Source organism: Pseudophryne corroboree, chromosome 6 (assembly GCF_028390025.1).
Source record: "Pseudophryne corroboree isolate aPseCor3 chromosome 6, aPseCor3.hap2, whole genome shotgun sequence".
Classification (NCBI taxonomy): domain Eukaryota; kingdom Metazoa; phylum Chordata; class Amphibia; order Anura; family Myobatrachidae; genus Pseudophryne; species Pseudophryne corroboree.
The window spans coordinates 237713628-237728284 of record NC_086449.1 but is presented as its reverse complement, the minus strand read 5'-3'; the positions used below and the strand labels follow the sequence as shown (position 1 = coordinate 237728284).

General features: G+C 46.8%; 1 protein-coding gene across 1 annotated transcript in view; it reads left to right on the top strand.

Annotated features, from left to right (window-relative positions):
- RLBP1 (retinaldehyde binding protein 1) overlaps positions 1–14657 on the top strand; it is a 69988-nt gene that overhangs the window by 16747 nt on the left and 38584 nt on the right. The window contains exon 4 of the mRNA XM_063925782.1: positions 2649–2853. Coding sequence (XP_063781852.1) covers positions 2649–2853 — 205 coding nt within the window. The remainder of the gene's footprint in view (positions 1–2648; positions 2854–14657) is intronic.

The window sequence follows — 14657 nt, the reverse complement described above, 5'->3', positions numbered from 1 at the left end:
GGCAGGACCACCATCAGCAGGGGGACGGACTGTTGGGACTCCAGTCCCAGGCCCAGACAGAAAGTGGGCCCACAACTTTCTCTGCACTTTGGAGATGTTGTTTATTTAATTGTAACTGGCAACCAGCCTTCAAGCTCATCTGCTTATCTGACTTACCAATGAATATAAGCCTTCTTATATGACACTTTATATCATAAACCCTTAGAATTAGAGAGAGTATATAATTTATTTATTTTAAATACATTTATTCGGCTATAATACTCACTATACAGTATGCTAGTCACTATTCATTGAATACTGTATGTCAAGTACTGTACATAGGCGTATAGTGGAAACAATGCATCATTCACAATCATAATAGGTAGGAGACAAATAATTTGCCCTGAGGGGGCCTGCCTATTCAGTAAGTCCTGGGCTCCGCAATTTCTAATGGCAGCCCTGCCAGTTGGATATCTGCAGCCCGCCCAAAGTGTTTAAGCATTGCTGCTGGTGTTCTCCTCCCAGCCATTTTCACCATTCTGAAATATGGGCACTGCCATTTTGGAATGGATCACATGAACTACTCTGCCAACCAGCTTCTAGAAAATTAAGTCACAGAGACTACAACGACTTATTTAAATCAGGAACTCCTGACAGCACATTGCCAGTACCTCTATCTCGGAGGATCAGTACACTGGTACTGGTTCAGAACCTGCTCCGGTTTAGCTCATATCATTCTGCCTCTGTGTGTTCTAGCATACCTGCTTCAGTATTTGCTTCACAACATTCTGCCTCAGTGTATCCCAGCACACCTGCTTCAGTATTTGTTTCATGGCATTTTTCTGAAGTGTAATCCAGCAAACTTGCTTCAGCATTTTCTTCACAGCATTTCACTCCAGTGTAATCCTGCAAAGCAGCTACAATATTGCTTCACATCATATATCACTGCATCCTGTTTCATTAGTGCTCCAGCAACCAGTTCCATCGTTTCCTGCAGTCTGCTTCAATTGTGCTCCTGGGCTCATCCCCAGTGTTTCCTGTAGCCTGCTTCAGTTGTGCTTCTGGCACCCAATTCCTGTGTTTCCTGCAGTCTGTCCTAATATCCTACTTACTGCTACCTGTTCACAATATTTGTTTTATCCACTCAGCAGTATCAGTCTTCTGAAAGTACTTCTAGTGGTCTACATGAGGAATAGCATTATTAGGCCATCCAGCTTCACTAACAATCCTGTATATACAGCTACCCCAAGGGGCCCGTACCTGAATCAAAAAATTCCGAGTGCCATGACGAAGATGCTGTATGGATACAAAATTGAAACACTTGGATAAATGAGGGACAAGCATATTGAAAGAACACATGTGCGGTTCCTTCATTAATGAAGCCAATTACATTCAGCATGGACAGGTTATGTATAAATACTGTATGATGGACTGCTAAAGGTTCTTATAATTATGGACAGCGTGGCTGCAAGCAGGGCTGGATTAAGGCTGTTTTAGGCCCAGGGGCATTGACGTTGTGGAGGCCATTACTGGTCAGATCCTAAGCACCCCCCCCTTTCCTCCCCGTACACCAATGCAGCGTCTTACAGGGGGACACACAGACCTGCATCTTACCTAGATGCTGCAGCTTTCAGGGACACCGCACCAGCAATAGACGTGCCCGGCTCAGGGTCACTGTTTCACAGGATTTTACATTCCTATCCTACGAGACTGACTGTAGATGGAGGAGCTCTTTGGCGGCCAATGTTAATGAACAGCTGAGCTGCCAGAGGGGACTACTCTGCTTAACACCATACTATGTGGGGGCCCCAGGATGATCACCCCTCCCTGAATCAGATCCTGGCTGCAAGAGGGGACCTCAGTGACTTTGAAAGAGTGGTGATTGTTAAAGCATGTTTTGCAAGAGCCTCAATGACTAAAACAGCTCAACTTGCCAATGATTAGCATACTGTACAGTGTCTAAGGTGATGTCAGTGTGGAACCCAGAGGGAAAAAAAATTGACAGCAAACGCCATTTAAGTCCATTCATTTGAAGTACAAGCTCTCAAGATTCATCTGTAGAGTCGGCAGCCACATTTATAAAAACAAAACAAAAAAAACACTCCTATACTAACTCCATAGAGGTGAATATTGCATAAATCACTCATCACACCTACTGTAGATGCACATTTATGAGCTCAGTGGTGCAAAGAAGACAGGCAATGGACTACTGAGCCCAGGTGCAAGAATTTATGGTCAATGTCATACCTGGAGCCAACTAAACAGTTATGAAACATCATTTTCCGCCACTATGAACTAAGCGCCATTGATTGACTTAATGGTACAATTATGGTGAAGAATCCCTCCTGCAGTTTCTGAAGTTGGTAGATTTGATGTCACCACACACACATACTATACTGGCTGCACAAGGTGGCTCAACATTCCATTGAGTGACTTTTCACTGGTGTTTCCAAATTTTGTCCACTACCTGCATGTGAATGTTGTCCACTAGAAATTAATTTGGAGCAATACCATTCAACAGAAGATTTAAAAAACAATCCTCAATATCATAGTTCATTTTAAGTTTATTCATAAAAACATAGACTTGTAGGTACACTATTCATAACAAAATGTCTATTGATTATATTTTATAAGATTAATGATATTTTGCTTTTCTTCTCCATGTTAAGGCTAAAGATGAACTAAACGAGACTGATGAAAGTCGAGATTTAGCTGTAAAAGAACTGCGAGAGCTGGTGCAGGACAAGGCTAACAATGGAGACGACCTCTGCAGAGCTGTTGCAGAGAAGGTGATCGGGAAGGAAAATTGCTTCTTTCTGCGATTTATAAGGGCCCGGAAATTTGACGTAAACCGTTCTTATGAGCTTCTAAAAGGTAAGGCGATCCAGACAGCGACATTCTCGGTTATGTTGTCATATAATTGCCATCATTTACATATAGTTTCCAGGGATACCATTAGGCACGTGCATCTAACCAAAGATTTGTATCATTTAAAAAAATAAAGTTTTGTCAGACCATAAAATCCACACTGGGCCTGAAACAGATGTGGACGCAATGCTGATATTAACGCAGTGGAGCGATTATTGTCCTACTGGGCATGTGTTGCAATCACACTGTGTACGCACCAAGGTACTTTTGAAGGAATTCTTGCAGTGAGGAATCAACCGCAAATGATTGACAGGAGATGGGTATTTTGTTGGAGTGGTGGCAAAAATGCAGGCATGCCACGGCTGCGTGTCTCTGCCTACATCTGTAATCTAATATACAGAAAACTTAGGGCAGACATCTCAGTTCCTGCGACCGTTCTGCATGATCATAGAGTCACTCAGATGGTCCATTATGGAAGGATCTGTGACCACCGCTATGTGTATGTACTAAGTTGCTGATGTAACACCCCGGGGTTGGTAGGTACAGTATGTCTAAGATGTTGGAAGAGGTATCACAGATGTTCGGTGGCTATGTGACAGACCATTTCCCTAAAGTGTTCTCCCCCATACCTTGTCCGTAGTACCTTGCTCAGAGAGGAAGGATAGATTGATACGCAACAGGAATGTATAGACAGCAATTCCAACAGGATGTCTTTTTATTGAGCCGCAATGAACTCTAGATTAAAGGGGATGATTCATTATTTGGCAAAAATAAGACAATCACAAGAATAAGATAGCATTAAAGAAGCTTAGCAAATCACAGTTGACCATAGCTTACAATACGCTGGAACATTTAGTAATTCAATAGGACAATCAATCTAATCACAGATATATGCATAGTCCAACAACACAACAATGAGGGTGATAAGGAGAGTGATGAAAAATACAACTCTCAATGACAGTTTCTATATTCCTAACTTTCCCCAATAATGATGTTTCAATCTTCACCAGCAAATTACGTTGGAACTCTCTTTTGATCCTGAAGTGCCACAGTTTTGCAATGGAGTGGTAACGGCAGATTAGTCCTTGGTTTTTAATAGAAATGTCACTGTTAGTTATACAAAAAGGATGTAGATAACAAAGGTATCTTAGTGTCTCTAACAAAAGCAGCTTACTCTGTAGTAAGGGTTCCTTGGATAAATTGATTCAGTCTTTCCTACTCAAGTAACTCAATATTTCTTGGATGAACAACTCAGTCCTTTTACTCCTTAAAGTGGCTAAATGTCTCTCAAGCTCTTCTTAGACAGTGTGTTTCTGTCCTGATAACTGCATTCAAATAAGGGACTAGTTTGTAAGTTGCTGCTTTAGGGCCTGGTGACAACCCTTCTCTCCTTACAATAATGCGCAGTGTGTGTAACCAAGGGGTAACCACACCAACAGTCTCTGTGTATGCACTCCGAAATCTCACGCCTGCTTTGCAGTGCTGCTCTCCACCACCCAGCATGAGCACCCGGCTTCTCTGCTCCCAGATTCCCTTGTCCATTAAGGGCTCACCAGCTAGAACATGTGACCGGATGCTGGTCCGACCTTAACCCCTGCTGTACTAGCATAATACTGTAATTCACTTTGTAAAGGGGCACACACACACACACACAACGTTCCAGAGTGCCACACTGATATTAGCGAGATCGCCGGTGGGCGCCTCAATACACTTCCAGATGGCAGCATCATTAGCATATTTTTTTACATTAAACTGCGTACAGAATTGCAGCTACAATTGCATTAGCGTCCACATCTGAATCAGGCCCACTGTGCATTCTTCTGGTTGACAGATATCGTAAAATAGTGTTAGGAAATTATCACTACTCATCTTGTTTATTTTCCACATTTCCATATGTAAATTTTAAAGAATCTTAGGACACTACAATTACAACCGCCACCAAGTTTGTTTGGTGAATATATACAGAGAATTCCCATCATCATCTAGAATAAGAGGAAATGTGACACTGCCTTTCCGTAATATATAACAAATAAAAACAAGCACATTTTCAACGACCCCACAAAATTCAGGGTAGTAGCCTTAAATATTAAATATAATTGGTAACTCTGAATTTCAGTTCGGTTACAGTATTATTTGAAGCATGCTTTCCATATAATGAACTATGGCTTTTAGTTGTGGACTCATTCAGCCAGGCTTTAAGCATGTCTCTGTTTTAGGGCATGTCAGAAATAGGTTTGTGATTGAGCGGTAGATTTATTAAAGCTTGGAGAGATAACATACCAACTAATCAGAATCAGGATTATTGGCCAAGTATACGTGTATATACTAGTAGGAATATGTCTTTGGTTTGCTATACAACAGCCAAGTAGGTAACAGATAAGCAGGGGGCGGGGGCAAGTAAAGGCAGACAGATAGGTATACCGTAGGGACACAAATGAGTTACATGTACGTCTAGTCAGTCAATGTTCAGGAGTTCAGCAGGCGGACCGCTTGGGGAAAGAAACTTTTGAGGCTTCTGGTGGACCTGGCGGGGATGGCCCTGTAATGCCTGCCTGAAGGAAGCAAGTTAAACATACTGTGGCTGGGGTGTAGCTGGTCCTTTACTATCTTCACTGCCTGCTTTTTAGCTTTGGACAGGTACAGGTCCTGGACTGAGGGAAGGTCGACCCCGATGATCTTCTCTGCAGTTCTGACCACCTTTTGGAGCTTGCATCTGTCCCTCGCGCTGGTGGAACCGTACCATACCAGTATCGAGGAGCACAGTACCGACTCCACAATTGCGGAGTAGAAGAGGAGCAGAAGCTTCTGTGAGATGTTGAACTTCCTTAGTTGCCTGAGGAAGAACAACCTCTGCTGCACTTTTCCGACAGTGGCGTCAGCGTTGGACTCCCATTTAAGGTCCTGGGAGATTGTGTTCCCTAGGAACTTGAAGGAGTCCACTAGCAATACCACACTATCAGCAATCGTTAGCGGAGGTGCACTAACTGACTTCTTCCTGAAGTCCACTATCATCTTGACAGTTTTGAGGGGGTTGAGCTCAAGGTGGTTGTGGCTATACTACTGGGCCAACCGGTCTACTTCCCATCTATAGGCCGATTCGTCAGCTCCTAAGTGATATTTTTCAAACACAGCCTGCAAACTGACATAAGCTAATCGGTTGGCACTTTCTCTCTCCCTACTTTATCTCTCGCCAAACTGTGATAAATCTAATTTTGAGTAAGAACATACCTAAAATCTGTCCTGCTTACATGCATGCCATCACCTGTTTAAAATGGCTACTTTAATCGTAACAAAGCAGTTCCATATCAAACTACAGCAGACAATTGGTTTTGATAAATAACATAAATAGAATCTGGAACCTTACAGATGGCATGCTAATATTTCAAATCTGTCCACTATGTAATACCGCTGAATTGTTTACATAGCATATTCCTTGAGCTTCAAAGAGGCAGGGAGATGGTTCCGCACAAGTCATATAATTTGAAATAGATATATTAATACCCAAACTGGACGATGTATTGGAACGTAATATCGGTTCCAAGTATATCCACTGGGTGGTGCGCCCAGAGTCAGAAGTACACATACAACAAACTGAGGTCCTTATGAATATACAACAGATGTTCAGATTTTCCCAGTGTTGAATGACCCATTGGGGTCTCAGTAATAGAGATTTATCTGTATTGGTCAATGTGAAATAGATGTAGTACTGTGTCTACATCTTTTTTATCTTTTCCATAAAGAGATGGACCAGAACTTCTCCTAATTTTTAATTGTGAATTCTATGATCTTTATCTAATAGAAATTTCTTAATTTTGTCTGTGGGATATTATTGAAATTTAGCAAATATTAATACATTTTTACCTTTTATATAATTCCCAATCTATATGACATCTTTATAATATCTACTTAAGAACAAAAGTGCGCCCACACAAGAGTCTTCTTTCTCTCCATTTGTTGTATATTCCTTATTGCGTCTAAATAATATAAAATGTCTTAATGCAGGTTGCCAGCGGACAATGGGGGTCATTCTGACCTGATAGCACGCTGCCGTTCTTCGCAGCGCAGTGATCAGGTCAGAAGTGCGCATGTGCCGGTGCTGCAGTGCGTCGGCGCATTCCAGACAGCTGCCAGCTGTCGTAGCCCAGTGATTACCTCTGCCTGATTGACAGGCAGAGGTGGTCGCCAGGCAGGAGGGGGCATGGTCTGCCTAACGCAGGCGTGGCCGGACCGTGCGGGGGGCGGGCCGCAGCGGCTGCGTGACATCACACGCAGCCGCTGCGACCATCACAACGACGAGTAACTCTCGGCCAGCACGCAAGAGCTGTGCTGGCTGGGAGTTACTCTTCAAGTACAAAAGCATCGCCGCTGTGCGATGCTTTTGTACTTGTGCGGGGGGGGGGGGCCGGACAGACATGCGGGCGGACTAGCCCTGTGCTGGGCATCCCCCACATGTCAGTGTGTATGATCGTAGCTGTTCTAAATTTATCACAGCTACGATCAGGTCTGAATCACCCCCAATGTATAAATTATAATTGAGGTGGGTGGAAAAGAAAAGCCACGGCTGCCTCAGACCTTTTATTTTTTATGCTACCTATCACAGCATACCACATATCTCTCGGAAATTTAGGATGGACAGTTCCAGGTGACTTTCCCGCCATCCCTAATGCTAGGACCTTTGTCAGACTAATAGACTGTTAGGGAAGGGAGCCTGACTTACTGTTATGAGTGTATCATACCTCCCAACTTTCTGTTCTTGTGGAGCGGGACAGGGGCGTGGCTTCGCGGGAGGACCCGCGATCGCGAGCCACGCCCCCGTTTTCATCACTGAGGGGGCATGCCCAGCGCCCTGTGAGCAGCTGGCATGCCCCCTCTCCCTCTAACTCCACTGAATAGACGCTGTGCACATGCGCACAGCGTCTATTCACCGCTTCTCTGCTAAGCAGAGCAGCGATTGACAGAGCCTCCCAACTGACCCCCCCCCCCCCCCCACCGCGGGACACTGTGGCCCGCGGGTGGGACAGCGGGACAGTCCCCAAAAAATGGGACTGTCCCGCGAAAATCGGGACAGTTGGGAGGTATGGTGTATACTCAACAATGTTGGGATTCCTCTAACAGAGGAGAGTTGGCGGCAGCCTAAAGCTCTGGAAGCACTAGGCCTTGTACAATACTCCAACATGGTATGGATATGCCACATGACCATGCCACTTGTCAGAGTTTGCCACTCATTGACACGTTTCCAGGATTTCAAATGTTGGGACGTATGACGCAAGGTTAGGTGTATGCTACATAGCATATTGTCCCCTTGGAAACGCAATGAGCAAATATAGGAGCTTACAGTCTGCTACCTCTTAGCCTGCTGTGTAATAAGTTGTCCCTGCCTCAGTTACTCATATTGTGCCACCAAAAAATTCCATCAATCTATTCTATTTTGTGGGATTATCAGTCTAAATTAGGTTGACATGGGAGCTGAGAGGGAATAAAGGAATTATTTTAAATAAAAGATAAATAATAAGTTACTTGCAGAGGTTAAAGTGGGCCGGAACAGGGCAGAACTGAGTTCCATCGCCTCTAATTGAAGGCGGAACCAGTTCCACCTACGTCCGGCCACTAGCATCGGGTCACGGCTGCACTGCACTTTAAAGGTGGCAGCGGCCGCCAGCCAATCCTGGCTCGTGGGCGGATCGCCTGACAATTAAAAGAAAGCTGGCGTGAGCCAATCATGGCTGGCGCACCACCAGCCAATGAGAAGCTGCCAAGCAGCAGCTTCTCATTGGCTGGTGCACTGCCAGCCGTGATTGGCACGCAATCGGTGCCAGATTCAAAGAGCGGCCTCTTCTTTTGATCAGCAGGCGTCAGCTGACAACTTAAAACTGCACTGCAGCCAGGACCCAGCCGATGCTCCCTGCTCCTCCTCCGTCCCACTACCTGCGCAGACAAAGGTATGTCTCAGGGAAATGCCAGGAGCAGGGGGTGAGGCACAGGGGGTGAGATGGGGGAGTGAGGCACAGTGGATGAGATAGGGGAATGAGAGGTGCAGGCGGTGAGATAGAAGCAGAGGCTGAGGGGGTAGCAGGGAGTGAAATGCGGGAGTGAGGCACAGGGAGTGAGATAGGGGAGTGAGGTGTAGGGGGCGAGATAAGGGACTGAGGCGCAGGGGGAGAGATAGGGGAATGAGAGGTGCAAGGGGTGAGATAGAAACAGAGGCTGAAGGGGTATCAGGGAGTGAGAGGAACAGGGCTGAGATAGGGGAATGAGGCACAGGGGGTGAAATGGGGGAGCGAGGCACAGGGGGCAAGATAGGGAAATGAGAGGTGTAGGGGGTAAAATAGAAAAAGAGGCTGAAGGGGTAGCAGGGAGTAAGAGGAACAGGGCTGAGATAGGGGAATGAGGTACAGGGGGTGAGATAGAGGAATGAGAGGTGCAAGGGGTGAGATAGAAACAGAGGCTGAAGGGGTATCAGGGAGTGAGAGGAACAGGGCTGAGATAGGGGAATGAGGTACAGGGGGTGAGATAGGGGAATGAGAGGTGCAAGGGGTGAGATAGAAACAGAGGCTGAAGGGGTATCAGGGAGTGAGAGGAACAGGGCTGAGGTAGGGGAATGAGGTACAGGGGGTGAAATGGGGGAGCGAGGCACAGGGGGCAAGATAGGAAAATGAGAGGGGAGGGGGTGAGATAGAAAAAGCAGCTAAAGGGGTAGCAGGGAGTAAGAGGTACAGGGGGTGAGATGGGGGAGTGGAGCACAGGGAGTGAGGGGTGCAGGGGTTAAGATAGAAGCAGAGGCTGAAGGGGTAGCAGGGAGTGAGGGGTGTAGGGGGTAAGTAAAGGAGAGAAAGATACAGGTGATCAGACACAAAGGAGAGTATTTAGGGAGTAAGAGGCTTACCTAATATGAAGCTTTGGACACATGAGGAAAGCGACAAACAAAGGAAACAGAAAAGACACATGGAAGACAAAAGAGAGGTGAGCAATGGTTGTTCAACATATCTTGCTACATTGCGCACCACATCTAAAATGGTGGGGGCTGCTGTAGGTATTGTGTGTGTAAGCAGCACTGCTACTGTGGGCATTGTATCTGTAAGTGGCACTGCTACTGTGGGCATTGTGTGTGTGTAAGCGGCACTGCTACTGTGGGCATTGTGTGTGTAAGCGGCACTGCTACTGTGGGCATTGAATGTGTAAGCGGCACTGCTACTGTGGGCATTGTATGTGTAAGCGGCACTGCTACTGTGGGCGTTGTGTGTGTAAGCGGCACTGCTACTGTGGGCATTGAATGTGTAAGCGGTACTGCTACTGTGGGCATTGTATGTGTAAGCAGCACTGCTACTGTGGGGGTTGTATGTGAAAGCGGCACTACTACTGTGGGCATTGTGTGTATAAGCGGCACTGCTACTGTGGGCATTGTGTGTATAAGCGGCACTGCTACTGTGGGCATTGTGTGTATAAGCGGCACTGCTACTGTGGGCATTGTGTGTGTAAGCGGCACTGCTACTGTGGGCATTGTGTGTGTAAGCGGCACTGCTACTGTGGGCATTGTGTGTGTAAGCGGCACTGCTACTGTGTAAGCGGCACTGCTACTGTGGGCATTGTATGTGTAAGCAGCACTGCTACTGTGGGTGTTGTATGTGCAAGCGGCACTGCTACTGTGGGCATTGTGTGTATAAGCGGCACTGCTACTGTGGGCATTGTGTGTGTAAGCGGCACTGCTACTGTGGGCATTGTGTGTGTAAGCGGCACTGCTACTGTGTAAGCGGCACTGCTACTGTGGGCATTGTATGTGTAAGCAGCACTGCTACTGTGGGTGTTGTATGTGCAAGCGGCACTGCTACTGTGGGCATTGTGTGTATAAGCGGCACTGCTACTGTGGGCATTGTGTGTGTAAGCGGCACTGCTACTGTGGGCATTGTGTGTATAAGCGGCACTGCTACTGTGGGCATTGTGTGTGTAAGCAGCACTGTTACTGTGGGCATTGTATGTGTAAGCGGCACTGCTACTGTGGGCATTGTATGTGTAAGCGGCACTGCTACTGTGGGCATTGTATGTGTAAGCGGCACTGCTACTGTGGGCATTGTATGTGTAAGCGGCACTGCTACTGTGGGCATTGTGTGTGTAAGCGGCACTGCTACTGTGGGCATTGTGTGTATAAGCGGCACTGCTACTGTGGGCATTGTGTGTGTAAGCGGCACTGCTACTGTGGGCATTGTGTGTATAAGCGGCACTGCTACTGTGGGCATTGTGTGTGTAAGCAGCACTGTTACTGTGGGCATTGTATGTGTAAGCGGCACTGCTACTGTGGGCATTGTATGTGTAAGCAGCACTGCTACTGTGGGTGTTGTATGTGCAAGCGGCACTGCTACTGTGGGCATTGTGTGTATAAGCGGCACTGCTACTGTGGGCATTGTGTGTGTAAGCGGCACTGCTACTGTGGGCATTGTGTGTGTAAGCGGCACTGCTACTGTGTAAGCGGCACTGCTACTGTGGGCATTGTATGTGTAAGCAGCACTGCTACTGTGGGTGTTGTATGTGCAAGCGGCACTGCTACTGTGGGCATTGTGTGTATAAGCGGCACTGCTACTGTGGGCATTGTGTGTGTAAGCGGCACTGCTACTGTGGGCATTGTGTGTATAAGCAGCACTGCTACTGTGGGCATTGTGTGTGTAAGCAGCACTGTTACTGTGGGCATTGTATGTGTAAGCGGCACTGCTACTGTGGGCATTGTATGTGTAAGCGGCACTGCTACTGTGGGCATTGTATGTGTAAGCGGCACTGCTACTGTGGGCATTGTGTGTATAAGCGGCACTGCTACTGTGGGCATTGTGTGTGTAAGCGGCACTGCTACTGTGGGCATTGTGTGTATAAGCAGCACTGCTACTGTGGGCATTGTGTGTGTAAGCAGCACTGTTACTGTGGGCATTGTATGTGTAAGCGGCACTGCTACTGTGGGCATTGTATGTGTAAGCGGCACTGCTACTGTGGGCATTGTATGTGTAAGCGGCACTGCTACTGTGGGCATTGTATGTGTAAGCGGCACTGCTACTGTGGGCATTGTGTGTGTAAGCGGCACTGTTACTGTGGGCATTGTATGTGTAAGCGGCACTGCTACTGTGGGCATTGTGTGTGTAAGCGGCACTGCTACTGTGGGCATTGTGTGTATAAGCGGCACTGCTACTGTGGGCATTGTGTGTGTAAGCAGCACTGTTACTGTGGGCATTGTATGTGTAAGCGGCACTGCTACTGTGGGCATTGTATGTGTAAGCGGCACTGCTACTGTGGGCATTGTATGTGTAAGCGGCACTGCTACTGTGGGCATTGTGTGTGTAAGCGGCACTGCTACTGTGGGCATTGTGTGTATAAGCGGCACTGCTACTGTGGGCATTGTGTGTGTAAGCAGCACTGTTACTGTGGGCATTGTGTGTGTAAGCGGCACTGCTACTGTGGGCATTGTATGTGTAAGCGGCACTGCTACTGTGGGCATTGTATGTGTAAGCGGCACTGCTACTGTGGGCATTGTATGTGTAAGCGGCACTGCTACTGTGGGCATTGTGTGTGTAAGCGGCACTGCTACTGTGGGCATTGTATGTGTAAGCGGCACTGCTACTGTGGACATTGTATGTGTAAGCGGCACTGCTACTGTGGGCATTGTATGTGTAAGCGGCACTGCTACTGTGGGCATTGTGTGTGTAAGCAGCACTGCTACTGTGGGCATTGTATGTGTAAGCGGCACTGCTACTGTGGGCATTGTATGTGTAAGCGGCACTGCTACTGTGGGCATTGTGTGTGTAAGCGGCACTGCTACTGTGGGCATTGTATGTGTAAAGGGCTCTAATATGTGGGGCAATGTGAATAAGATTGTGCTGTTGTGAGGCATTATTTTGAATTGTGGGTACTATTGTGTGGCCACGCCCATCCCTTATGAGGCCACACCTCTTTTTGCAGCACGGGTGGTGGGGGAGATGAGTTCCCCCACCTCTCCTGGACCACTTTGAGCCCTGCTTACTTGCACCATTATATGAGCCAGGTAAAGTTTTGTAACAAGAATATTTTAAAATGAATCCCTTAATATTTCTATTTGATAAATACACAGAGAGTAAAATTCATGATTTGCATGCTCAGTCTGTTTTTCCATCATATTTGATAGATAACAATATTGCAGGAGATGATGTAATACCAGCAAACGGGATGCCAGCTGTCAGTATCCCAACAGCGGCATCCCGTCTGCCGAAATACCGTCTGCGAGGCAGCGAGTCCCTGGGCAACTCGCTGCGCTCGCCCACAGGTTCTATTCCCACTAGGTTGTGGTGTGGATCCACCAACCGAGTGGGAGTTATGGGGGGTGCCAGTATTCCAACTGCCGGTAAAATGTCAGCTGTTGGGATTCCAGCGTCAGTATCCTTACCGCTGGGATCCTGACAGCAGGCATTTTTATTGCATCCCCCACTAAATAGCGCATTCTAAGTAAATAGCGGTCCTGGCCCCCCAACATTAGTGTGCACAACTATTGCAGCTGCATTTCTGCACACAGCACCGAAGAAAGAAGTTTGAGGTAGACAAAGTGAGCTGGTGAAACAACCTCAGTGTGATCATAGCATGCCCCATAGTCACCTGCTTCACATAAAATATCTATTGCCAGTCCAAGTCTGAATCTAACGTTACATTTTGACACCTACAGTATAACAATAAAGTTTATTTTGCTCCATCTAGTTTTATTTTGTTTTTTTACCAGTAGGTGGAGCTAGTGCACCAGACATATGCTTTAGTTGAAACTGAAGTGGGGAGTATTTATTTTTATTCTATCAACATATTTCCCAGGAAGATAAACTTTACAATTACTTTAGATTCCAGAGCTCACTGGAACAAAGCGGAGGCAATTTGAAAAGCCTCTGCTTTCTCCTATATTATGTAATTTGACGGATAGAGCAACATGCTGCACTTCAACCATAGCTAGGAAGGCACTGGTTAATTAAACCTGTATAATCTTAAAACCACTGTCAGTTCTAGGGGTAGGGAAGCAGGGTGTTTGCCCAGGGCCAGAGCCGGCCTTAGGCATAGGCAAACTAGGCAAATGCCTAGGGCATTTGCTATGCTTAGGGGCACCTGCAGCTTCTGCTGATTAAAATGATATGCGGCATGCCTATATTCTGTGTGTGGCTGCGGCTGTATCTGCATACGAAATGCTACGTTGGAGTGTATTCCTGGATATCACTGTAATGTAGCATTTCGTATGCAGATACAGCCATAGTCACACACAGAATATAGGCATGCTGCATATCATTTTAATCAGCAGAAGCTGCTTGTGCATCCTAGCCACATAGTGATGCAAATAAGATGCATTTTCAGAACTAAAAGACGCCCGACGTTAGCAGAGCTGCCAGCTGACTCATGCCAGGCATCTCCTGCAGAACTAGCGGCGGTGCTAGGGGGCACCAGCCAAAATCTTGCCTAGGGCATCATATTGGTTAGGGCCGGCTCTGCCCAGGGCGCTGCTGCCTGAGTTCACGGCCACAGTCACCCTGCTAATCACCAGTGTATGTGCTCCGTCCTGGGGCATGAGAGTCGTCACCTAGCCTGCAGCATGCGCTGTCACTGCTGTCATCCTAAATGTAGCTGGTTCCCAGCTCAGCACATGTAGTGTGATTGGTGTCCTCCCTGTGCTGGGTATAGTGGGTGGGTACCCAGCACAGTATGCAGCCATGCAGTGTCCTCTCTGTAACTGTGCTTCAGAGGGTAACCAACATGCTGACTATACAACATGTATTATTCTGGGATTTTGTAATGTGGTGCAGCTAAATGCTAGGAGATTATATGTTGCATAC